Source organism: Nuphar pumila, chromosome 6 (genome assembly GCF_984573655.1).
Source record: "Nuphar pumila chromosome 6, dmNupPumi1.hap1.1, whole genome shotgun sequence".
Taxonomy (NCBI): domain Eukaryota; kingdom Viridiplantae; phylum Streptophyta; class Magnoliopsida; order Nymphaeales; family Nymphaeaceae; genus Nuphar; species Nuphar pumila.
Window position 1 is genome coordinate 11,242,061 of NC_143254.1, and position 24,985 is coordinate 11,267,045.

Sequence of the window (24,985 nt, forward strand, 5' to 3'; positions counted from 1 at the left end):
AAGAAATCCAAGATCAGTTATTTTAAAATATTTTTTAAGGACACATTTAAGATATTTTACTCCCTGTTTATCTTCACCTGTAACTGCATTAGATTTTTTAGTAAACATAGCAGTGTCAGTATAACAAGATTGCTTTAACATAACAAAACTAAAGCGATCATACCAGACTTTGGGTGCTTGTTTTAAATCATAAAGAGCTTTTCTCAATCAAAGTACCTTACCAGAGGAGACTTCATATCTAGGACGTAAATCCATATGGATTTCTTCTTTTAAATCTCTATCTAAAAATGCATTTTTTACATCCATTTAGTATATAGGCAAACTTTTAATAGCAACACCAATAAGAGTCCTGACTAAAGTCATCATAGCTACTAGTGCAAATGTCTAGTCTATCTCGTATTCCTGTGCATACCCTTTGACAACTAACCTGACCTTGTTTCTTTTTAGGGTCTCATCACTCTTAGTTTTGACTTTATACACCCATCTACAATCTATAGTTTTCTTACCTTTAGGCAAATCAGATACTTCCCAAGTCATAGATTTTTTAAGGGCTCCTAATTCTTCATTCATAGCTTTTACCTATTCGGGATATTCTTTTGCTTGTTTATATGTGATAGGTTAAAAATAGGCCAAAATTTTAGCTAAACAAACCCTATATTGAGGTGAAAAGGATTCATATGAGACAAATCTATCAGGGGGTCTAGAAGTCCTATCTGATCTTTTGACTCTTTCAGTTTGTTGATTTCTAAGGTAGAGTACCTTTGTAAGGCATTTGGTTGACTATCATTATCACATCTTTTATATGGAATTATGCTAGGTCCTCCAGTTTCAATGTTTTCACCATCCTTTGATTGAGTCTCTTCATCTCTACCATTCTCATATGAAGAATCGCCCTTATTTTGAGGCAATAATTCAAGCATAAAGGAATACTCAAAGTCTTTCTCAGGCACATTTTGAAAAAACTTTCATTTTCCAAAAAGAGAACATTCCTGGATATATAGTTTGTCAATTTTTAAATCAAAACTTCTAAACCCTTTGTGAGTTTCTCCATATAAAAAAAAAACACACAGTATGGCTTTGGGAGCGAGTTTATCATTTTTGTCGGTGAGAACAAATCCCTTGCATCCAAAAGGTTTTAATCTAAGATAATTGGGAGAAATTTTAAAAAGTTTTTCATAAGGAGAAATGTTTTGAAGCTTAGATGACGGAAGTCGATTAATGAGATATATGACCGTCAAACATGCTTCATCCCAAAAATGTTTTGGAACATCTTTTGCAATTAAAAGAGTTATAGTAGTTTCAATTATGTGCCTGTGTTTTCTCTCAGCTAATCCGTTTTGTTGAGGAGTATAAATACATGATCTTTGATGAATAATTCCATTATTTTCAAAATAAGTTTTGAAATAATTTGACATAAATTCTCCCCCAGAGTCGGAGCGGAAGATAAAAATTTTGGTCTCAATTTGGTTTTTGATAAAATTATGGTATTTTTTAAAGTTCTCAAAAACCTCATTTTTGTGCCTAAGGAAGCATATCCATGACTATCTTGTATAGTCATCGACAAATATTACATAATAAGAGAAACCACCTTTAGATAACATAGGAGAAGGTCCCCATACATCCGAGTGCACTAATTTAAATGGTTTAGATGAAAAGAAGGATCTTTTTTGAAAGAAAAAACTTTCATTTTACCAATAATACGATCCTTACAATAAAATTTTTATTACAAAATTTGCTTAAATGGGGTTCATGAGATAATTTTGACAAATTAGGATGTCCCAATCTTTGATGCCATATAGCTAAATTAACATTTGGAACATTATAACAAAAATTGTTTTTTTATACATGGGAGGGTGTGCCTTTAAATAAGCACTCCAAGTTATAAGGGGTTGACCCAACTAGCTATTGGGCTAGCCCCAACTGTAATGACCTCAAATTGACCCTAAAAAAATGCAGGTTTTTTTTATAAATAAATAAATTTTAAAACATTGTAGAAAATATCCCAGGGATTTGAGGCACATTACAGATTTAATATACACAACCCAACCATTATTCAAAACATAGAACAAATCAAATCATGAATTTGTATTGAATTGAATTTAATAAATAATTCCCCATTTAGGGTTCACATGTTTCCTCAAAACAAAAGCTTCCCAACCCAGTCAGAATCCGAGTCACCGTATCATAACCCTCGCTCCCAGCCAGCTGGTAATCTGAGTCACCGTATCATAACCCTCACTCCCTCCAACCAGCTGGTCCCTCCGTCACTGTGCCTCAGTACCTGAAAAAGATTTTTAAAAACGGGTAAGAACCAAAGTTTTCGTACGAGACCCTCTCAAAATTTAATAGTAACAAAATTAACATAAATAAAACTGAACATAAGTTTAAGAAGGCTCTATAAATATCATATATTTAGAACAAGCTTGTAATATAAGCAGTTCAATTAAAATAATCAATAATCTCATGCTAAATTAAACATTTAAGAATGTATGAATCAAAGCAACATACATGAATGACTTTTTAACTTTAATTATCAGTATTGCTTTTGCATACATGTTCTTACTTAATGCACATAATTAAATTTTTACTCATGTAAAACCCGCAGATACTCAAAATGAGCTAAATTCTTGAGGTTCAAGGCAATTCCGAGTGATATCTTAATACACAATTTGTATTTTATGTACTGAGTTCTACACATGTTTCTCGACCAATGTTAGGAATCATCACCATCAATCAGAACATTAGAAATCATCACTTGATGTCGGGATGATAATGAAATTAACATTCATTGATGCCACTTTCTCGGTATACCAATAACTGCAATTAAATTTAACACCCCCCAGGCAAAGTGGCGGGAGTTCCCTACAACTGTGTCAGGGAACACGAACTACAAATCGGGTTTTTGGGAAAAACAATGCATACAACGATTAGTATCCTCACAATCACTCATGATCGCCTTCCAAGGTTCCCATCCTTTCATAGAGCCATCAAGAAAAAAAAATATTACCCAGTTTGGTCTCTTTTACTATTCTTAAACAATGAAGGGTTCTTTACACAAGAACAATTATGCAAATCAATATGCAATAACAATTTCGGGCCCTTGCCCTATCAGATTCAATAGTGTATTTAATTCAAAAGCAATGCAACATAATTTTGCAATGCATTTACAACTACTACTGTACAAGCAATACTTGCTCCTGGCCTCCTACGGCCCAGCTGTGGTTCTTACATATGATCATTACATAATTTAATATAATAACATTGCAAATTTTTGGTGAACAACAATCATTCATAAACGAACACATTTAGTATTCACAGTGAACAAGATATGACACAAAAGCATATTCATGGCTAGTGAACGAATGCAAACTTTATCAAGCACATCAGATTTATCACATTAGCATAAAATCCAAACTTTTTATGACACAAAGAAACAAAAATTTAGATTTATACTTTAAGCTGAACTGGGTTAGAACACACACACACACACACACACACACACACACACACATATATATATATATCAAAGTTTGGTCAGCTGGTAGAAATGCTTCGACCTTCTGCCCTCCTCGCGTATGCGAGTTTTAATATCATAAATCTGTCCCTGTTCAACCCTGAAAACGGCCCCAAAAGGAAGAGGTTGACATGACATGACAAAAGAAATCAGCATGTGCATGCACCATGATCAAATTTTTAGTAGGTATAAGTTCTATCCTAAACATGTAATGAAATTTTATATTCAGCAAACATATAATAATAATAATAATAATAATAATAATAATAATAATAACAGGAAATTGAGACAAATCAGATTTTTGGGTTCGGTCCAGAAATCTGATCCAAACTAGCAAAAACAACTGATTCCACTGATTTTTATTTTCAGCACAAATCCTGCATGATCTGGGTTTGGGATAGATCCGGGACTCGGTCCAAACAACCATCAGCAGACTGATCATGAGATTTTTGTTTCAGATCAGATCTCATAAACTTAAAGTCAGCATAGATACGGACTGTTACACGTGAAAGCCCAACATACAGCATATTCAGACATGTAGGGACAACACATAAGCGCAGTAAAAAGACAATGTAACGCCCCAAAATTTCGACTTGTGATTTCGAAAACCTTATCGAAAAAAAACCTTTCAAAGATTTAAAGTTTAATATTTAAAAACAACAGCGGAAGACATTTAGAAATGAGCACAAGTCAACAATCCTGGGTACGTTAGCTGAAAAACCATCATTCACATGTACAACATCTTAAAGAAATTTAAGAAATAAGGCAATCGATTAAAATCTGCAGTTTATTACAAAATGAGCCTTTTATTCCAAAGTTCAATAAATCTAAGAAAAAACTCCAAAAAATCCCAGAGCCAAGCCGCCAGCAGAAAGAAAATGAATCTTGATCCACGTTGCACCACGCCATCGGCCGCCAGTGAAGTCCTACTCCTCACCTGCCCATGAAATGGGTCAGCTTCATAACAAACCAGTAGGTGCACGAACAGATAAGTAGAATAAAAATAAAACAGGACATTCATAAGATAAGCAGTTATGATATTTAAGCAATTAAAGCAGTTGTAGTCTATTCTAGCAAATGTAATAAGTGCAAAGAGAAGCAGTGTAAGTCTCAGTCATCTATATCTATTCCTGAATATATTCTTTAAGTTCTGATATTAACTGGCCTGTGGGTACGCACAGACGCGAAACGTAGAAACAGCCGAGACCGATCCGGGGGTTTATTATGTCAGGTGTTTTCATTAACCCGGATGGCTGACTGAGTCCGCTCCTAAGGGGACGGTCAGTGACCAAGAGAGTAAATCCCCAAAGGCATTCGTGGCCCATGGATGCATCCAACTTCTGCAGAAGTGCCTGGGAGTTACCACCTAGGATAATTTATGGTAATCCCAATTCCCCTAACTCCGATGACTGGGGAAAACCGAGTCTTTTGCTCGTGGGGTGGTTGTTAACAACCTGTCCATCGGAGTTTTTGTACCATCCATCCTCTCCCTTGATGAACCGTGAAGATCGGATGGGTACGACGGGGGTTTCTTAACCGCCGTCCCATCCTACATGCTCTGGTCCATTAGACCCACTCGAGCATCTTGCCTGTGAAGGCGAAATGGTCACCATTTTATGTGATCTCAGCATTTTGCTAATAGCATTCATCGAGGTTGCCACCACCTCATCATCCCACCATCGTAACCCACATGGGACGTACTTGTCCAAAAGTACGATTGTACCTTCCTAGGGTACAACTACGATGAGAGGGCAACATAATGGTTTATGATTCTTTTGTTTCCTACATGACATGTTTTGCTTTTCTGAGCAATTGGCTTGTAGAGGCCGATATTATTAAATTCGGTAAAGTATAGATTTCACCCTTCAATACCCTTCATGATCTTACATAAAATTCATATTGTACCTGCCTTAAGGTTCGGTTATAATGACAATTGCAGTGGTTTTGAATCTCTTCACAAAGTCTATCTCAAGTATGCAGTTTCAAAGGAATAAGCATGCATAATAGACAATTATGAGTTAAGCACTCGTACACGTAAACAGGCATGACAAGTAAACTACTTGATTCTTTCTAGAATGAGTCTACCTAGAGGATTTATATTATGAAATAAAAGAATCACAAAGAGTAAAACATGGATCAACAAATATTTCTTCAGAGTCGCAAATATGCAGAATAATTATTCTATCTCAGAAGTCTTATTTCATTTTGTTCATACACACTATTCATGCGACTTTCCCCTACCTCGGGATGTCGTGCAGCTGCGTGCGTCTACGCGTGTAGATGATACGAGGCTCGGGCCGCGGAGCCAGAGCGAGGGGTCCGATGCGAGGTCTGCAACAGTGCTACGTTAATTATCATGCGGAGCAAAAGAAAGACAAACCTGCCTATAGGAAAAGAGAGGCAGCAGAGGTGTGCCCCTGCTGGCCGAAAACAGACAAGCGGCGGGGGAACAAGCCCCTGCCTAAACATAGCGGCAGGGGGCCAACCCCTGCCGATAGCCACCAAGTGGCAGGGGCTGAGCCCCTGCCAACGGCACACAGTGGCAGGGGCTGAGCCCCTGCCGGAAGCAATGGATGGTAGGGGGCCAGCCCCTGCCGGAAGCAATGGATGGCAGGGGGCCAGCCCCTGCCGAAAGCATAAGGATGGCAGGGGGCCAACCCCTGCCAGAAGCACATGGATGGCAGGGGGCCAGCCCCCTACCGAAAGCACAGGTCGGCAGGGGCCAACCCCTGCCGTCAGCACGAAGTGGCAGGGGCTGAGCCCCTGCCGACAGCACCAGACGGCAGGGCCCCCTGCCCCTGCCGAAAGCACAGGTCGGCAGGGGCCAACCCCTGCCGACAGCACGATGTGGCTGGGGCTGAGCCCCTGCCGACAACACAGGTCGGCAAGGGGCCACCCCTGCCGACAACACCAGACGGCAGGGGGCCAGCCCCTGCCGAAAGCCACGAGGTGGCAGCAAAAAGGGGTGCCGCAGGGGCCACCGGTCCCCTGCCGGCACTCCGGCGAATCGCAGAGGGAGACGGGGACGACATGGGCCGCGTAGGCCACCTGTCGGGGCCCTGGCGACACAGAGAGGCGGTGGGAGGTCGCGGCAGTGGCTGTGAGCCACCTGCCGGCCTCCCGGCGAGGTGACAGGGAGGGGGGTCGCAGGGGCCTCAGGTCCCCTGCCGGCACTCCAGCGATCCCCAGCGAGAGAAGGGGACGACAGGGGCTGCGTAAGCCACCTATCGGGGCTCCGATGGCACAGGGAGGCAGTGGGAGGCCTGCGGCAGCGGCTGTGAGCCTGCCGGCCTCCCGGCGAGGTGACAAGGAGGGGGGTGAGGAAGAAAAGAGGGAGGAGAAGAGAAGAACGGCGTACCTGGGGGGTGGTGGTTCCCGGCGTCGGCGGCGGGCGCAGCAGGGAAGGAGACCGGCGCGGGGGAGGAAGCTCGAGAGGGGAGGCGTGCCTCCCCTCGCCCTCCAGCACTCCTCATAAAGAGCTCGGGGGGAAAGATGAAAGGGGAAACCTCGGTGGGTTTCCCCAATCAACCCGAAAATGAAGGGGAAGAAGAGGGGGGGGGGGGGTGCGGCGCTCGGGACCCTGCGTCGGGTTACTTAAAACCCTAAAATAAAAAGGGGCCCGGGTCGGGTCCGGACCCGACCCGGCCCGGGTCCAAACCGATATTATTTTTTTTTTAAATGGGGTTTTACAGACAAACTGCACCTCTGCACAAATAAAAACAAACAAACAGCATACATGTTCATAGAATGTATCAGATCTGTAAAACATACATGTTCACAGAATCTACCAGATCTGTACAGCATACATGTTCACAGAATATATCAAATCTGTGTGTGAACCCAAAGCCATACAGGTTTCCGAACATCTATCATAGCAGTTGTATTGAATTCAAAATCCAACATGAGCATGGGTCAAAACAGTCAAGAATTCAAAGCTTGATAGATCAAAACATGCATAGTTAATAAAAAGAAACTAAACACATGCTTAATGACGTGAACCTCCATATGGATACTATAAGAAAAACATACTTCTGACCCAACGTGAAATTTAAAGCCATGTAGTTTTTCTTTTTTCATGGTTTTGAAACCCATATGAGAACAAAGAAAACCGATTTCTTTAAGGCTTTACAAATCCAGCATGAACACTGATTATATGTTTCTTTTCAACAACATCCGTAAATTTGTTTATGCTAAAACAAAAATCACCCACATAACAGATTCAGCAATTACCAACCCCATACACATAATCGGGTCAGGGTATCAAAACAAAATCCAAATACAGATTTAGTTGGCCTAGCCTGTTGTACAAAAAAGAAACCCTTTTATTAAAATCGGTTTTGGTTTATTTCTAATCCCTTAAACCTAGGTTGATTCAACCTATGCCGATCTTCTTATCTAACAGACTAAAAGAGAAACCCGTACCTCTACTATTTTGTGAAGAAAAGGAGTAAGAACACGTTGAAGCTGCAACCTTTTTTTTTCTTTCTCTAACCTGCTACTCTCTCTCTTTCTCAAAACCGATGTTGAGAGAGAGGGCTTACTCTCAACTTATAACATGAAAAGGATTCCTCTTAGAGAGGGACATCCTTATCAAAATAGGCCTTTTATTTTCATAAGGAAATAAAAGTCCATCTGAAATAAAACTCTAAGATATATATAATATATATATATATATATATTATCTTATTAATATTATAATAATTTTTTAAAAGCTTATCTATCCAACTACAAATGGATCTTGGCCTAAAGGGTCCAAGATCCATATTAGGATCCATTTAATGTCAGCCACTAATATATATATATTATATTAATTTAAATAATAAAAATATATTTATTTAATAAAAATTACATTTATTAAATTTTATAATTAGGCAAAAATTTGCGAGATATTACACCAACGGCTAGATTTATAGTTGTTGGGGATGGTCTTGTTAAAAATGTATATATAAATGTACACACACACACACACACATATATATATATATATATATATATATATATATATATATATATATGTAATGTAACTAGGAATATTCTCGTTAGGTTTTTTTCTTTTTTCTTGGTTGCATTTGAACTAGTCAACACATGTTGACTAGTCAACATAGGGAACCGTTGGGGTCCCAACGACTCCCTATGGTCTCCTTTACTTGTGTATAAATATGGGGCCAAGCCCCAATACAAATGTATGCTTCTTGCATGTGTTGAGATCAATAAAAATATTTATTTTTTTATCTTTTGTTCTTGTCCCCCTTTGTGGGTGTTTGGAAGTGAACCTATTTGTGGTTTTTTGTGTGTTCATTTTGATATTTTGGTGGAACTCTTTTGAGTATCCACTTTTGGTGATTTAGTGAACATCTTCAGAAGAACTCATTTCCTTACATAGTATAAGAGCTTGATGATCAAGCTGAATTTGTTTTTGGTACATTGAGAAGCGTGCCACTTCAAATTTGAAAGTGTTGAAGCTCTCTAGCAATTTCTATTTGAAGTGCTCGTAATTGGTAGCATTTGCTTGGTGGTAGAGTGCTCGTGACTTTCACCTTTACTCTCATTCTTTTCTCTCTTCTTTCTCTATTCTTTTATTTTTGTCTTACCATTGTAAAAATGGATGGCAATGAAAATATCACTATAAAACCCATTAAGCTCAATGATTCAAACTATGTAATATGGGCTTAAATTATGAATCACCTTACATGGGGAAAAGGGTTGTGGGGATTAGTGGATGAGACCGATCCGGAATCAAAACTAATCCTTACCAAAGTAGAAGGTGAGAAATGGGTACTTCTTATGGAGGTTGAGAAAAATAAGTCAATGACCACTTATGAGAAAAAGTGAAAGAAATGGAGAATGCGACATGCCAAGATTATGTCTTGGCTCATTAATAGCGTCGACATTAAGAAGTGTTCAAGTCTTGCTAAATTCGAACATGTAAATAATGCATGAGATTATCTTAAGAGAAAGTATTCTCTTAAAGATATTGCACATGTGTGCATCTTATAAGATAAGATACAAAATATGGTTCAACAGGGTAAAAGCATTAGAGAATACTATAATAGTTTGTTCGAACTATGAGAAGAGTTGACTTTTCTTGAACCAAAGTGACATTGTCCGGAAGACATAGAACTCTGTCAAAATCAAATAGATGCAAAGCACTTTTACTAATTTATTAATGGATTGAGATCGGAGTTTAAATCCACCAAATTTGCTCATCTTCATCAAGGGAAAGTCCCTTCGATAGAAGACACTATAGAAGAATTAAGTATGGAGAAAAATAGACTTAAAAAGTGAATCTCTAAGAGTGATCATGACTTAGTTCTAGCCGTATCTAGACTGAGAAACTATGTTTGTACCTACAAACCCGCACAATATGGAAGGCAAAATGATGAGAAGCATGGCAATGAGTATGAAAGAAAAAAGATATTTGCCACTATTGTCGTGAACCTGGACATATAAAAATATATTGTCATAAATTGAAGAAACCTTATAAGAATAAGGTTGCCTCTGTTGGACCTCCACAAGAGTCAAGTGAACCATCTATTGAAAACATGTCCTTAACATAATTAGTGGAGGCTCTTTAACCTCTACTCAAAGGAGCATCCTCATCTACTGGATCCTCATCCACTAGAGTTGCGGTCTCTTCGATCCCAATAGATCTCTTTGGCTTCTTGGCTCAAGTGCTTCTTTTTATATGATACCAAATAGTGATATGTTATCCGAATGCCATAACTTAAGTGGGTCAAATGTTTTCACTGCCAATGGAACATCTCTTGAGATAAAAGGAATATGAAATTTTGAAAACATTTCTCAAAACTCAAAAAGATTTTGTATTCCAAAAATTAGATATATTCATAAACTAAACTTAAATCTTTTATTTGTTTCTCAATTATTTGAGCATGAATATAATGTTTTCTTATCTCGTGGTTGTCAAGTGCAAGATCGCCAGTCAGGAAAGCTGATTAGGGAAGGCCATATAGAAGGAGGCTTGTACTACATGGATTTTTCGGAAATACCCAAAAATACATTTGTTGCAGTGTTCAAAAATCAGATTTGGATCTATGGCATAAGAGACTTGGCCATCTTAATATATTCAAGATTCAGTTTTTTCCAAAGATAAAAGTTTTTTGTAATTTTGAAAATTTTACATGTGAAAATTGTATTCTTGGTAAAATGAATTTCAAGAAAGAACCTTTATTTCTTCTCGACCACTTGAGTTAATACATTTGGATGTGTGGGGACTTACACCTGTTATATCAAAGGGTGCTTTTATGTATTATGTAATTTTTGTGGATGATTTTACGAGACACACTTGGACTTATTCCTTAAACATAAGTTTGAAGTTTTCTCACATTTTTAAATATTTTATAATTTAGTCAAAAGTCAATTCAAGAATGATATTTTCATCTTTTACACTGATTTAGGGAGAGAGTTTTTATCAAAAGATTTTAAAAATTACCTAGACCTATACGGTATAATACATTAAAAATCTTGTCCTTATACCCCTCAATAAAATGGTTTAGCCGAAAGGAAGCATAGGCATATTATAAAAACAACAAAGACTTTACTTATTATAAACCAAGTACCTAAAGATTTTTGGGCTGAAGCCACATTTACTGCAGTTTATCTTATTAACATAATGCCATCTTCTTCCTTAAAAAGCGTATCTCCTATTGAAAAACTTTTTAAACAAATCCCAGATTACTCTAGGTTTAGGGTTTTTGGATGTAAGTGTTTTGTTTTTACTGACAAAAATGACAAACTCTCTCCTCATGCTATTTCTTGTATTTTTTTAGGATATGCAAATAATAAAAAAGGCTATAAATGTTTTAACTTTAAAACTAAAAGGCTATATGTTTTAAGGAATGTATTATTTTTAGAAAAAAAAGTTTTTTTGAAAAATGAGAAAACTAAGAAAATAAATGAGTATTCTTTTCTGTTGGATTTAATTCCAAAGATTGGTGATTGTGATATTGATGAAGACCAAGAAGTTAAAAGTGATGTGATAAGTGAAGAAAAATCTCATAAAGATTAAGATTGTATACAATATTCCAAGCGTGCTAATTTAGAACATCCATGTGTTCTTGAAAAATATACCAATAATGAAAAATAAAGAGAGATAAAAACCAAAAGGTCATCTAGAGTATAAAAAATCTCTGAAAAATTTGTGTCCTATGAGTCATTTTCACCTAAGTATCAAGCCTACATTGTATTAATACATCCCTATATATAACCTTCTAACTATGCAGAAGCAAACGAACATCCTGAGTGGATAGAAGCCATGAGAGTGAAATTAGATGCCTTAGAAAAAGCGAATACTTGAACTGTTCATGACATTCCCACAGGAAAGAAGCCTATAGGTTGTCGATGGGTGTATAAGGTTAAAACCAAGAGTGATGGAACTCTTGAAAGGTACAAAGTTAAATTAGTTGCCAAGGGATATTCTCAAGAGTATGAAATAAATTATGAGAAAACCTTTGCTCCAGTTGCTAGAATGACCACAGTTAAGACCTTAATAGCTCTTGCCTTTGTGAAAAAATAACCTATATATCAAATGAATGTTAAAAATATTTTTCTCAATGGACGCTTGGCTGAAAAAGTTTATATAGAAACACCGCTTGACATAGTTATCCCTAAAAAAAAAGCTTTTCGCTTAGACAAGGCCCTGTATGGTCTTAAACAAGCACCAAAGGCTTGATATGACATGTTTAGTCAAGTTATGCTTGATATTGGATTTCAATCTTCTGACTGACACAACTTTATTTTTTAAGATTTCTAATGCAGATATTATTATCCTTCTCCTCTACTTGGACGATATGATTATCACTGGCAGTGATAAGCAGGGAGTTAAACATATTAAAATGCTTCTCAAAACACACTTTAAAATGACCGATCCAAATAACTGACACTTAACCACTAGTTTTTGTATATTTTTAGGTGAATCTTTGATTTCTTAGATGTGCAAGAAGCAACAAAAAACCTCTCTTATCAACTGAAGCAAAATACAGAGCCATGATTATAACCACTGTAGAAGTTGTCTGGCTAAAGAAATTGCTGGTTGACATGGGTGTTCAGAGTAAATGAGCATCACGACTATGCTATATTGCCAACAACCGGACCTTCTAAGAATGAACCAAACACATTGAGATGAATTGTCACTATCTACGAGAGGAATTCTTACACGACACTATTGATCTTCCCTATGTTATTAGAGAATATTAATTATCGGATTTCTTCACCAAACTCTCGCTGTTCTTAGATTTCACTTTTTCTTGGACAAACTTTCGATTATCCAACCGTACGTTTGAAGGGGTGTTAAAAAATATAAATGTACATATATATATATATATTTATATATATATATATATACATATTTTTTTGGTTGCATTTGAACTAGTCAACATAGGGAGCCGTTGGGGTCCCAACGATTCCCTATGGCCTCCTTCACTTGTGTATAAATATGGGGCCAAGCCCCACTACAAATGTATGTTTCTTGCATGTGTTGAGATCAATAAAAATATTTATGTTTTATCTTTTGTTCTTGTCCTCCTTTGTGGGTGTTTGCAAGTGAACTTATTTATGGTTTTTTGTGTGTTCATTTTGATATTTTGATTGAACTCTTTTGAGTGTCCACTTTTGATGATTTAGTGAACAACTTCGGTGAAACTCATTTCCTTACAGGTCCAACAACTAGTTGGACCAGCTCTAACAGCTATATGCTGTTACAATATTAAAAATAAAATTAAAAATAAGAAAACACAAGTCATCAGTTCCTAGTGGACTAACACCTATTACAAAGGTGAAATGACTGAAATACCCCTGATGGGTATTTCAGTTTACATATACAAAAGTATATATATACATATTCAACAATATATATATACATATATTATACAAAATACATTTTAAGAGATGCCATGAACCTAGAATTTGAAGCCTTAGAAAAAGTTAAAAGTTGGGAGATACAATCACTACCTATAAAAAAAGGATTATAGGATGTCAGTGGGTCTTTAAGGTTAAGACCAGAGTTATCAGAAGCTTATTAGATAGGTGGGAAGCTCGCTTCCCAGAAACTTGCTTCGAAAGCGCGATACTCCTCGCTTCCGAAACTTGATGAGAACCTCGATTCTCCCACGCTGCTCGTATGCTTTCCACACACTTCATTTATTCATCTTATATGTTCTCTTACTCAACTTTTCATGTTTTTTATGTGTTTTCTCTCACTCTTCTCACTCACTTCCATGTACTTTCCCTAAATTGGTAATCATCAATTTTAGATTTTGTTAAAAAATTAATTTTTACACTAAAAAATCATGAAATTTAATATTAGTCACTTTTATTTTAGTTTTTATTTTTGTTTCATTATGATTCACATTCAATTATTATATTTCTTTTTTTATTCCTCGTTTCCCACTTCCTATACATTTTAAAATGCATCGCTTCTTGCTTCCGCTTCCTGTATCGTTTTCCGCTTTCGCCTCTTAGTCTGGCAACCTTGGTTAAGACTAATAGAAATGGATCTTTAAAAAGATATAAGGTTAGATTAGTAGCTAAGGGTTACTCTCAAGAGTATAATATTGACTATGAAGAAACATTTGCACCCGTAGCACGTATTACTAGTGTAAGGACTTATTTCTTTAGCATCCATTAGGAAATGACTTGTCTACCAACTAGATGTTAAAAATGCATTTTTAAACAGAGATCTAAATGGGGAAGTGTACATGAATCCTTCTTACGGTCTTGAGATCGAGAAGGTAAAAGTTTTCTTATTGGAAAAAGTTTTATATAGGCTTAAGAAAAGCCCTTAAAGCTTGGTACAATAGATTTAGCAAGGTTATGTTGAATTTAGGTTATAGCTCTTGTTATTTCAGATACTGCTCTACATGTTCTAACATTGTCATTCTTCTATTGTATGTGGATGATATGATTACTATTGGAAGTGACGAAAAGGGAGTTGAAGAAATTAAAATTATTCTTGAAAAACATTTTGATATTTTTGACCTTGGTTATTTGAAATATTTTTTAGGTATAAAAGTGACTTACTAAGAAAATATATTTTATCTCAAATAAAACTGTCTGATGATATTATATCAAAATCAAGAATTTTCGATGACAAGAAAGTAGATACGTCAAAAGTTGTCAATGTAAAATTCACACTAAATGATGTAATCCTTCTTGAAGATCCTGTTAAAATGTACCTATTATATATATATATATATATACATATATATATATATATATATATATTCTGTTTATTACATCAATACCCGATAGGGGTATTTTTGTAATTTCACAGTTGTTTTAGAAAACAACTATTTTTTCCTTTTTTGATCAAATGTAATTTTTATTATTTATTTTTTTATTTTTCTTTTTATTATTTTTGAGGACCAAAAGGGGCTCCAACATAGAAGTCGTTGGAGCCCCCAACGGTCACAAATGTGACCGTTGGGGGCTCCCAACGACTCTATGGGAGCCCCCTTTTGGCTCTCCTTTTGAGGCCCTTTGGCCCTCCTTTTTCCTCCTCCTTCTCTTGTATAAATAGGGGTGATCCCCTTGTGTATTTTTATCTTGGAGAGCTCCTCTCTCTTTTCAATAAGAGGCTTTGTATATTGTTGCCTTCTTAAAGGCTTGTGCTTGTATTGTCCCTTCGTGGACTTGTGATATTTTCTCTTTTATTCATTGTTGTATGTGCTTGTATGCACTCTTTATATTTCCGCAATATCTCATTACATGGTATCAGAGCCACTCGATTCTTGAAGGAAAGGTGTGGTTAGTGTATCTCTTATTTTGGTGGACATCTTCTCACTTCTTGGCAACATCATGGAGACAAAGATTGATCTTTCTTTCAAACTCAATGGAAAGAACTATATGATGTGGGCATCGGCAATGGAGAATAATCTCAAAGGAAAGAAGCTTTGGGGTTATGTCATGGGGACCGTTCCGGAACCGAAGCTTATGCTCACAAAAATGGAAGAAGATCAAGAAAAAGCTCTTGAGGGAGATGCTCGTCTCAAGGCCATTGAAAATCATCAAAAGGAAGTAGAAGATTGGGAAAGCAATCACGCAAAAATCCTTGCGTGGTTTATGAACAATGTGGAGCTTAAGGTATGTGCTAATATAGCTAAATTTCGTCGAGCCAATAAGGCTTGGTCCTTTATGAGGGGTATGTATACCCAAAAGGATCTTGCAAGAGCATACTTCTTGCAAGAAAAAGTTAGAACCACCAAGCAAGGTGATTCTAGCATTCAAGACTACTATAGTGCCCTTAACCCACTATGGGATGAATTGGCTCTTTTAGAGCCAAAGTGGGTTTCTATGGAAGATGTTGATTTAAGACAAAAACAAATGGAACAAGAGCGATTGTTTCAATTTCTTTTTGGGCTACGCCCCGAATTTGAGCAAGTGAGATCCTCACTTCTCCATAGATCTATTTTTCCTCCTATTGAGGATGCTATTGCCGAAATCACTCAAGAGGAGACAAGGCTTGGCATGAGTAAGCATGTTGATGAAGTCCTTGCCGTATCCAAACCGGGTAACAATGTTAGAACCTATAAGCCTCCTCATTTTGGAAAACAAGGGAACTACAATGGAGGAAGAAAAATGATTGTTTGTCATTATTGCAATGAGCCGGGTCACATTAGACCCGTTTGTCCAAAGCTTATGGGAGCCTTCAAGCCTAAAGTAGCCTCTCTTGAAGAAACCACCTCCAAAGAAGATGAAGGCAAAAACAATGACATTAAAGAAACTCTTGGACAAATATCTATGGCTCTCCAACAAATGCTTAAAGTTTCTTCCTCCACATCGGGTGCGGCCATTGCTTCGACATCATCACCCGGTACGTATTCTTGGATCCTTGATTCCGGAGCTTCTTTTCATATGACCCCTCATGAGAATGCACTTAGTGATGTTTGCATCAATTCAAAGGACTCTTGTGTCTCAACGGCCGATGGAACTTTTTTGAAAATTTCAAGTATTGGCTCTTTTAAAGATTCTCAAAATTTTTGTGTTCCAAAAGTAAGAGTTGTTCCCAAATTAAATTTAAACCTTTTTTCGGTTTCTCAAATTGCCGACCATGGATGTGAAATATCTTTCTCATCTAATGGTTGCTTTGTGCAGGATCTCCGGTCCGGGAAGCGGATTGGGCAAGGCCATAGAAAGGGAGACCTCTATTATATGGACCATCTTGATCTCCCTACAAACTTTTTTTGTTCTTATGTCCAAGAAAAAAATATGGAAACTTGGCATAAAAGACTTGGTCATCCAAGTTATTCCAAAATGTATCTCTTTCCTTTTGGAAACAAATTTTGTAAGGAAAAAGAAATTAATTGCAAAGATTGCATTTTTGGAAAAATGAAGTCTATTCCTTTTCCAACTAGATCTTTTTTCTCATCAAGGCCTTTTGAATTGGTGCATTCGGATGTTTGGGGTCCTTCTCCGGTTATGTCTAAAGGGGGTTATTCATATTATGTTACGTTTGTTGATGACTTTACTCGGTATGTTTGGATTTATTTCCTTAGTCATAAGTCGGAAGTATTTACTTTCTTTAAAGATTTTCATAAAAAGGTTCAAAATCAATTTCAAAGTAACATATCTATTTTAAGATCCGATTCCGGTGGTGAATACTTATCTCACGAATTCCAAAACTATTTAAGCCAAAATGGCATTTGTCATCAAAAGTCATGTCCTAGGACTCCTCAACAAAATGGCCTAGCGGAAAGGAAACATAGGCACATTATAGAAACCGCTAGAACATTGCTTGTGTCTAGAAATATTCCAAAAAATTTTTGGGCGGAAGCCGTTCTTACCTCAACCTATCTAATCAATAGAATGCCCTCTTCTAAGTTAAAAAATGCTTCTCCCTATGAGAAACTCTTTTAAGTTTTCACCCGATTTTAATCGACTTCGTATTTTTGGTTGCAAATGTTTTGTCCTACTACATAAAAGGGATAAGTTATCTCCCAAAGCAATTGAATGTGTATTTTTTGGATATGGTGAAAATCAAAAAGGGTATAGATGTTATGATTTTAAGAATGATAAACTATATGTTTCAAAAGATGTAACATTTCTCGAAGACGAAAACGGTTTTGATAAAATAGAAGAGACAAATGAAATTGATTATGTATTCTTATATGATCTTATTGATGACATACAAGAAGATTCTCTTGAAAACATAGATGACACTCACGAGGTATCCCCTCTTGACATAACACTCTCAAATGATAATAATGCCAATACAAATGTTCATGATAGCAATGCCAATATAAATGTTTACTCAAGAAGAAATCAAGAAAAACCTATTAGTGCCCTCGAAAAATACTCTCAAATTTCCGAATCCATTGAGGAACCACAAGTTAGGCATTCTTCTAGAATATCAATACCCCCAAATAGGTTTGTCTCCTATGACTCTTTAACTCCCAACTATCGGGCATGTTTGATAACTCTACACTCTTATTTTGAACCAACCCACTATAATCAAGCTAAATCTATACCTCATTGGGTTGAAGCAATGCAAGTTGAACTAAATGCTTTAAAAAAGGCCAATACTTGGGAAGTAGTTGATCTACCCTCACACAAAAAATCTATTGGTTGTCGCTGGGTCTTCAAAGTTAAAACTAAAAGCGATGGCTCGTTGGAACGATATAAAGCAAGATTGGTTGCTAAGGGATACTCCCAAGAATATGGTATTGATTACGAAGAAACATTTGCCCCCGTAGCTCGTATGACAAGTGTCAGAACCTTAATAGCTGTCGCATCAACCAAAAAATGGCCTATTTATCAACTTGACGTAAAAAATGCTTTTTTAAATGGAAGTTTAAGTGAAGAAGTTTATATGGATCCACCACCCGGAATAAATATTAAGCAAGGTCAAACACTTCGGCTTTTAAAGGCATTATATGGTCTTAAACAAGCTCCTAAGGCTTGGTATGATCGTTTTAGTGATATCATGATAAAATTAGGATTTCATTCTTGTTATACTGACACTGCTCTTTTTGTTAAAAATGCAGGTTCTAGTATCGTAATTTTGTTGCTTTATGTTGATCATATGATTATCACTGGAAATGATCAAAGTAGTATTATTAATGTTAAAAATATGTTAAAAGATAATTTTGATATGTCTGATTTAGGTTTTCTCAGATATTTTCTTGGAATTGAGGTTGCATATTCTCCTAGAGGATATATTTTGTCACAGATGAAGCTTGCTGCAGATATATGTTCTAAGTCTGGGATTTCGGATGATAAGAAGGTAGAGACTCCCGAAGTTATTAATGCCAAGTTACGGTTAGAAGATGGGGTTCTTCTGGAAGATCCTACACCGTACCGACAACTCATTGGGTCTCTTACATATTTAACCATCACCAGACCAGATATCACTCATGCGGTTCACTCAGTCAGTCAATTTCAGCATGCTTCTACAACCGTGCATATGAGTGCGGTTCTCCGAATCATTCGCTACATTCGGAATACCATCAATAAAGGGCTATTTCTATCCTCCTCTTCCCCTTTGAATCTTCTTGCTTATACTGATGCAGATTGGGGAGGTAATCCCAATGATCGAGTCTCAACTACTGGTTTTTGTGTCTTTTTAGGGGACTCATTGATTGCCTGGCGATGCAAGAAGCAGCAGAAAGTTTCACTCTCATCCACTGAAGCTGAGTACCGGGCAATGGCAACCACAACAATGGAACTTGTATGGCTTCGCAGTTTGCTTAAAGATATGGGAGTTGATATTACTGAAGCCTCCAAGCTGTGTTGCGACAATAAGAGTGCCATCTATATCGCAAGCAATCATACTTTTCATGAACGTACGAAGCATATCGAAATGGATTGCCACTATGTTCGTGACGAATTTTTACGAGGAACTATTATTCTACCATATGTCACTTTAGAATATCAGTTGGCAGACTTCTTCACCAAAGCTCTTCCAGCTCCTCGGTTCATGTTTCTTCTCGGCAAACTTTCCGTCCTTCCCCCGTAAAGTTTGAGGGGGGGTGTTAAAATGTACCTATTATATATATATATATATATTCTGTTTATTACATCAATACCCGATAGGGGTATTTTTGTAATTTCACAGTTGTTTTAGAAAACAACTATTTTTTCCTTTTTTGATCAAATGTAATTTTTATTATTTATTTTATTATTTTTCTTTTTATTATTTTTGAGGACCAAAAGGGGCTCCAACATAGAAGTCGTTGGAGCCCCCAACGGTCACAAATGTGACCGTTGGGGGCTCCCAACGACTCTATGGGAGCCCCCTTTTGGCTCTCCTTTTGAGGCCCTTTGGCCCTCCTTTTTCCTCCTCCTTCTCTTGTATAAATAGGGGTGATCCCCTTGTGTATTTTTATCTTGGAGAGCTCCTCTCTCTTTTCAATAAGAGGCTTTGTATATTGTTGCCTTCTTAAAGGCTTGTGCTTGTATTGTCCCTTCGTGGACTTGTGATATTTTCTCTTTTATTCATTGTTGTATGTGCTTGTATGCACTCTTTATATTTCCGCAATATCTCATTACAGATCCAATGCCATATCGACAACTGATCGGGTCTCTAACCTACTTGTCAATTACAAGGTCGAACATAGTTCATGTTGTTCATGTTGTTCATTCAGCAAGTGGGTTTCAACATGCACCAACAACGGTGCATATGAGTGTTGTTTTGAGGATAATCAAATATATCAAAAATTCTATAACTAAAGGGCTTTTCTTATCCTCGTTTTCTTTGAAATTAATTGTTTATGCTGATGCAAACTGGAGAGAAAATCCTAATGATAGTTTCAATTACTAGATTTTGTGTGTTTGTAGGGGACTCTTTAATATCTTGGAGGTGCAAGAAGCAATATGTCCCATTATCTTCAATGGAAGCTGAATACCGTGTCATGACAATGACAACTATAAAGATTATTTGGTTGAGAAGCCTTTTCAAAGATATCTGAGTTGTCATCTCCAATCCTTTGAACATGTGTTGCGACAACAAAAGTGTTATCTACGTTGCCAACAACTACACCTATGAACGAGCAAAGCATATAGAGGTGGACCGTCATCATGTAGCCATTGGGATTAGCCCAACTAGTGTTAGTCTAGTCCAACGGCTAGTCAAACTAGTCGTTTGACTACTCTTGCTCCCTCTATTCTCTATATATATGGGATCTCGACTACTCTTGCTCCCTCTATTCTCTATATATATGGGATCTCTCCCATATATCTAGTATGCTTTTCTTAAACATTTTACAGTGAATAAAATATTATTATTTTTATATTGTTTGTGCTCTTTTGTGTGCCTTGTGAGTGTGCCCTAGTGGCCTTGTATTTGTCGATTGGTGGCTAGTGTTTTGTCTTTGTGGCCTTGTGCTTGAGCACTTTCTTGTATGCTCTTAGTAGCATTGTGAGTGTATGTTTATTTGAGATTTCATTACACATCATGTGAGTGAATTTGATGGCTGAATAGTGATAGCCACAGCCTTTTTGCCAAAGGATCTGGCAACTTTGTGCATACCCAAAAAAAAGTATTGCATACATGGAATCGATTTTGTTTTCATTCTGTTGGATAAAGGTAATTTAGTTCAGAAAACATAAATTGGATACTAAATAGGTCAACCTGTGTTGAAAATGCAGTTGACATGAAAAGTTTGATATGATGACAATGCGTCAGAAGTCCAGTTCTCAAAAGAAAAATATGAAAGAGTACTCTGTAGAGTCACTGCAACTTCTGTTTCTCAAAATTACAGTACTCTGTACAGTCGCTGCAAATTCTGTTTCTCATGAAGGAATTATACGTTTAAAATCAAGTGTTTATTCCTTACATGTTCATGGACATCAATGAGCTCACTATCTTCTAGTTGGTTAGTTTGTTGTGGAGTTTATTCACACAAATGGTGTGGAACTTTCACTATTAATATCTAAAAGCAAGAAAAAGTTTTGGAAAGTCGGCAACTCGTCTATTTTAAAAGAAAAAAGGAAATTTCTCTCAGCTGCTTTAATTAAATTACCTTTTTCTCCTGTTCTTGTGTGAGGCTATAGTGATTTTTTTTCAAGCTACTTATTTTACATGCTATTTTCTTCCACATTTTTATCCATCTAGACTACTCTATGCTCTACTTTTTTTTAGAGGTGAAAGCATTAGCATGAAATACTTCTTTATGAATACTACTGTGTTTATTGTGAATCGATGATGACTTTCTATTTTGCAATTTTCATTACAACTAATTTTGCTAATGTTTCAGGTTGGAAGTTTTGATGCTGGGTATGGATGCAGCATCATGTCTCGTTTGGTAGGAATTTATGAAATTGATTACTGTATTGTTTTGCTGTGTGGCCATTTCAACTATTTACAAGTTATTTTGGGTCTTATGAAGGGCTCTACTTCTATTGTTACAGTGGGCTAGTGCCATTTCTAGTTGTAATCATTATATTCTTTTTATGCAAACAAGTGTCTTGCTTCAATAAAGATTCAAGGCAGGACTTAAGAAGGTTATTCCTAAAACCATGTTGGTTTTTTCAATACAAGAAATGAATTTTTAAATTATCAACCTTGGAATACCTTGTGTTATTTATTTGCCGTTCAGCAAAGAAATAACACTTGAACAAATCCAAAATGACTTTTTTGCTTGACTGAATATGTTTAGTTTGGATATGTGATTGGTAGTTAAATTAATTGCTCGTCTTTTGAAGGAACAGGGGATTTCTTTATCGGCTGTCTTAAACTATTAATGTTACGTGAAAATTATCTCCTTTTTTAATGTAGTAATCATTTATTTTCAACCATGTCATGATTATCTACCACCAAGCAAGATGACACAAAATTCATCATTTCAAACATTTCTGTCATTGTCATAGTCTATTTGCTTGTTGGAATCATATAATCAATCTGTTAGCATCTATGTCACAGGGATTCGGCTAGCAGGGTGCTGCATCCGCGTCGACGCGACTCGACTCGGGTGCGGTCAACCAGACCCTGGGTGCGTTGACCGCACCCAGGGTCATTTCGGTCCATTTTTTTGATTTTTAAATTTTTTTTGCCCTATGAAATGGGCTGCGGAATTTAAAAAAAAATTCTTGGGGGGGCGCACCGGGGGGAACCCCCAGACCCCCCTTATATATATTTTACATTTTTGCCCCTGCCGCACCCCTGCACCCGGGTTTTTTGGAAGTGCCGAATCCCCGCACCCGCAATTGCACCCGCACCCGCACCCATGTGACATAGGTCAGCATTTATTTTCTGCCATTTTCTTGTGTTATTGTGATTTCGTACTTAACTTTTCTTTCAACTCCTGTAATAGAAAATAATCCATCCATCAGACCACAAGGACTCCACACATGTCTAGGTGGGTCCGTTTAAGGCATTCAAGCAGAAGGATGTAGAGTTCGATACTCCAGGTGTGTGTCCCTTGCTGCAAGTCCAAAGCAGCAGGCTACCTGGTGGGTGAGGGGGCAGTCAAGGGGTTTTACTTTTAACCACTTGGGGTGGCCCATATGGCCGTCCGGTATTCTCTTCTGGGCCGCACCACCTGAACCGGGGTTTCCCTTGTTAAATATCAAACCGGAAATAATCCATCAGTGTTTGTGGATTAGAAAAGGAAGCTGGAGAGGAAATTCATTTTCCAATGCTAGCAAGCAAGAATCTTTGTTTATATTGCTCTTTTCTCATGCCCTTCAAAATTGGTGGAATGATTCACTAAAATCTTGGTTCAATGTTCATACATTATTTAATATCTGCAGTGCACACAGGATTTTGTTCAATCTATGTCAGGCGCCTTATTAGCCATTATTGCATATGCATGCTGATCTTTTGAGTCTCATAATTTGGCTGATTTTTTGTTCAGGTTGGTCCTAAAAGAGCACGTGAAATGTGGTTTTTATCTCGGTTTTACAATGCTGTAGAAGCGGAGAAAATGGGACTTGTCAATGTTGTGGTGCCTGTGAGTGCTCACATATTTTGTTTGTTTACATAGGATCATCGTCATTGATATTGCGATTGCAGTTTGAATTCTGGATGACCAACTTTGAACTTAGTTAAGTTTTTCTGTTTGGTATATGCTCTAATTGAACAGCTGCTATATTCTTGATCTGCTTGGTTGTGATGCCTGATGTTGCACCTTTAGCATGGTTGGTGCGTCACCCTTGAAAACAAGGATGGATGGATCACCATCAAATGCCATTGTGCACTGATAGCAATTTCACATTTCCCCCTCCCTCCCATCTCTTAACTCTCGTTGATTTCTAAATATATCTTGTTTGATAAAAGTAATATTGTATTTCCTTCAACAGCTGGAAAAGTTAGAACAAGAAACATTGAGATGGTGCCGCGAGATCCTAAGAAATAGTCCTACGGCTATTCGGGTTTGTAAAGCTGCTCTTAATGCTGTAGATGATGGCCATGCTGGCTTGCAGGTATTACTTATGAATCCTTTGTTGTTAGTTCCATTATTATTCTTTGCACTCGATTTATGGGATACCGTTTCGTGACATTTGATTTCGATCCAAGATATGACATCAACGTTGCTTGTGCACAACATTTTTTTTTTCTTTCTCCATTTTCTTTCTTAAACTTGAGCAGTCAGTCTGCATGACTGGCTAGATGGGCTGGCTTGAGATGTTCAAGCTGAAGGACGTTGCAGGTTCGTACCTGGGTGAGTGGGTGTACGTCCCTTGCCACAAAGCTAAACAAGCATACTCTCTGGTGAGGGGGGGTGGCTTCGGTGCTTCATGTCATTGGGCATGGCAAGTCTCCCGACCTGGCACTGATTTTCCCATGTAATAACCCCCCCCCCCCCCAGCACCACCCAATTTTTTTTTTGAGTAGTCCAGTCAATTGTATTCCTTGCTGTCAGCGTCAGGAACAGTATCCTTTGTCTAGATGTTTGTTGCTAATTCAGCTGTGTAACAGGGTCTAGCTGGCGATGCTACCTTGATATTCTATGGTACAGATGAGGCAAATGAGGGAAGGTCTGCATACATGCAACGCAGGCGCCCAGATTTTTCAAGGTTTCCAAAGCTACCATAGCAATTTGTGGGTAGGTCTCCCAGCTTGTAAAGCCTCTCTCTCTCTCAAACAAGACCTGATCAGTGACAGAAACATTGAGAATATAAGGGAGGAATAAGACTAATGGAATGGTGGTCATTGCTTCGCTTATTTATGCCATCTTCAACCCCACATTTTTTTTCTTTTTTTGCAAGGTAAGCTTAAGTATAACCCGTGTGATTTGAACCCAAGACCCCATGCTGATGATGGTGCAACCTAAGCATCCAGCTATCTCATAAGAACCCAAGCCTCACCACTTGTTGATTAACAACATTTGCATGTTTCAACTGCAACATTTACATGGAAACATTGTGCGAACTTGCTAACCGAACACAACGTTGCATTCTTCTATATTTTGGTTATATCTGATTTTGTTTGCATCTTGTAAAGTGTACACCTTAAGAAACACACATCAAGTATATTGCGTCACACACACACACACACACACACACACACACACACACACA

At 37.4% G+C, this 24,985-nt stretch overlaps 1 protein-coding gene across 1 annotated transcript in view; it reads left to right on the forward strand.

Annotated features, from left to right (window-relative positions):
* Positions 1–24,627, forward strand: part of LOC149833953 (1,4-dihydroxy-2-naphthoyl-CoA synthase, peroxisomal-like) — a 75,648-nt gene extending 51,021 nt beyond the window's left edge. The window contains exons 6-9 of the mRNA XM_090011130.1: positions 21,721–21,768; positions 23,320–23,415; positions 23,765–23,887; positions 24,384–24,627. Coding sequence (XP_089867256.1) covers positions 21,721–21,768; positions 23,320–23,415; positions 23,765–23,887; positions 24,384–24,500 — 384 coding nt within the window. The 3' untranslated portion in view covers positions 24,501–24,627. The remainder of the gene's footprint in view (positions 1–21,720; positions 21,769–23,319; positions 23,416–23,764; positions 23,888–24,383) is intronic.
* Positions 24,628–24,985: the final 358 nt, after the last annotated feature.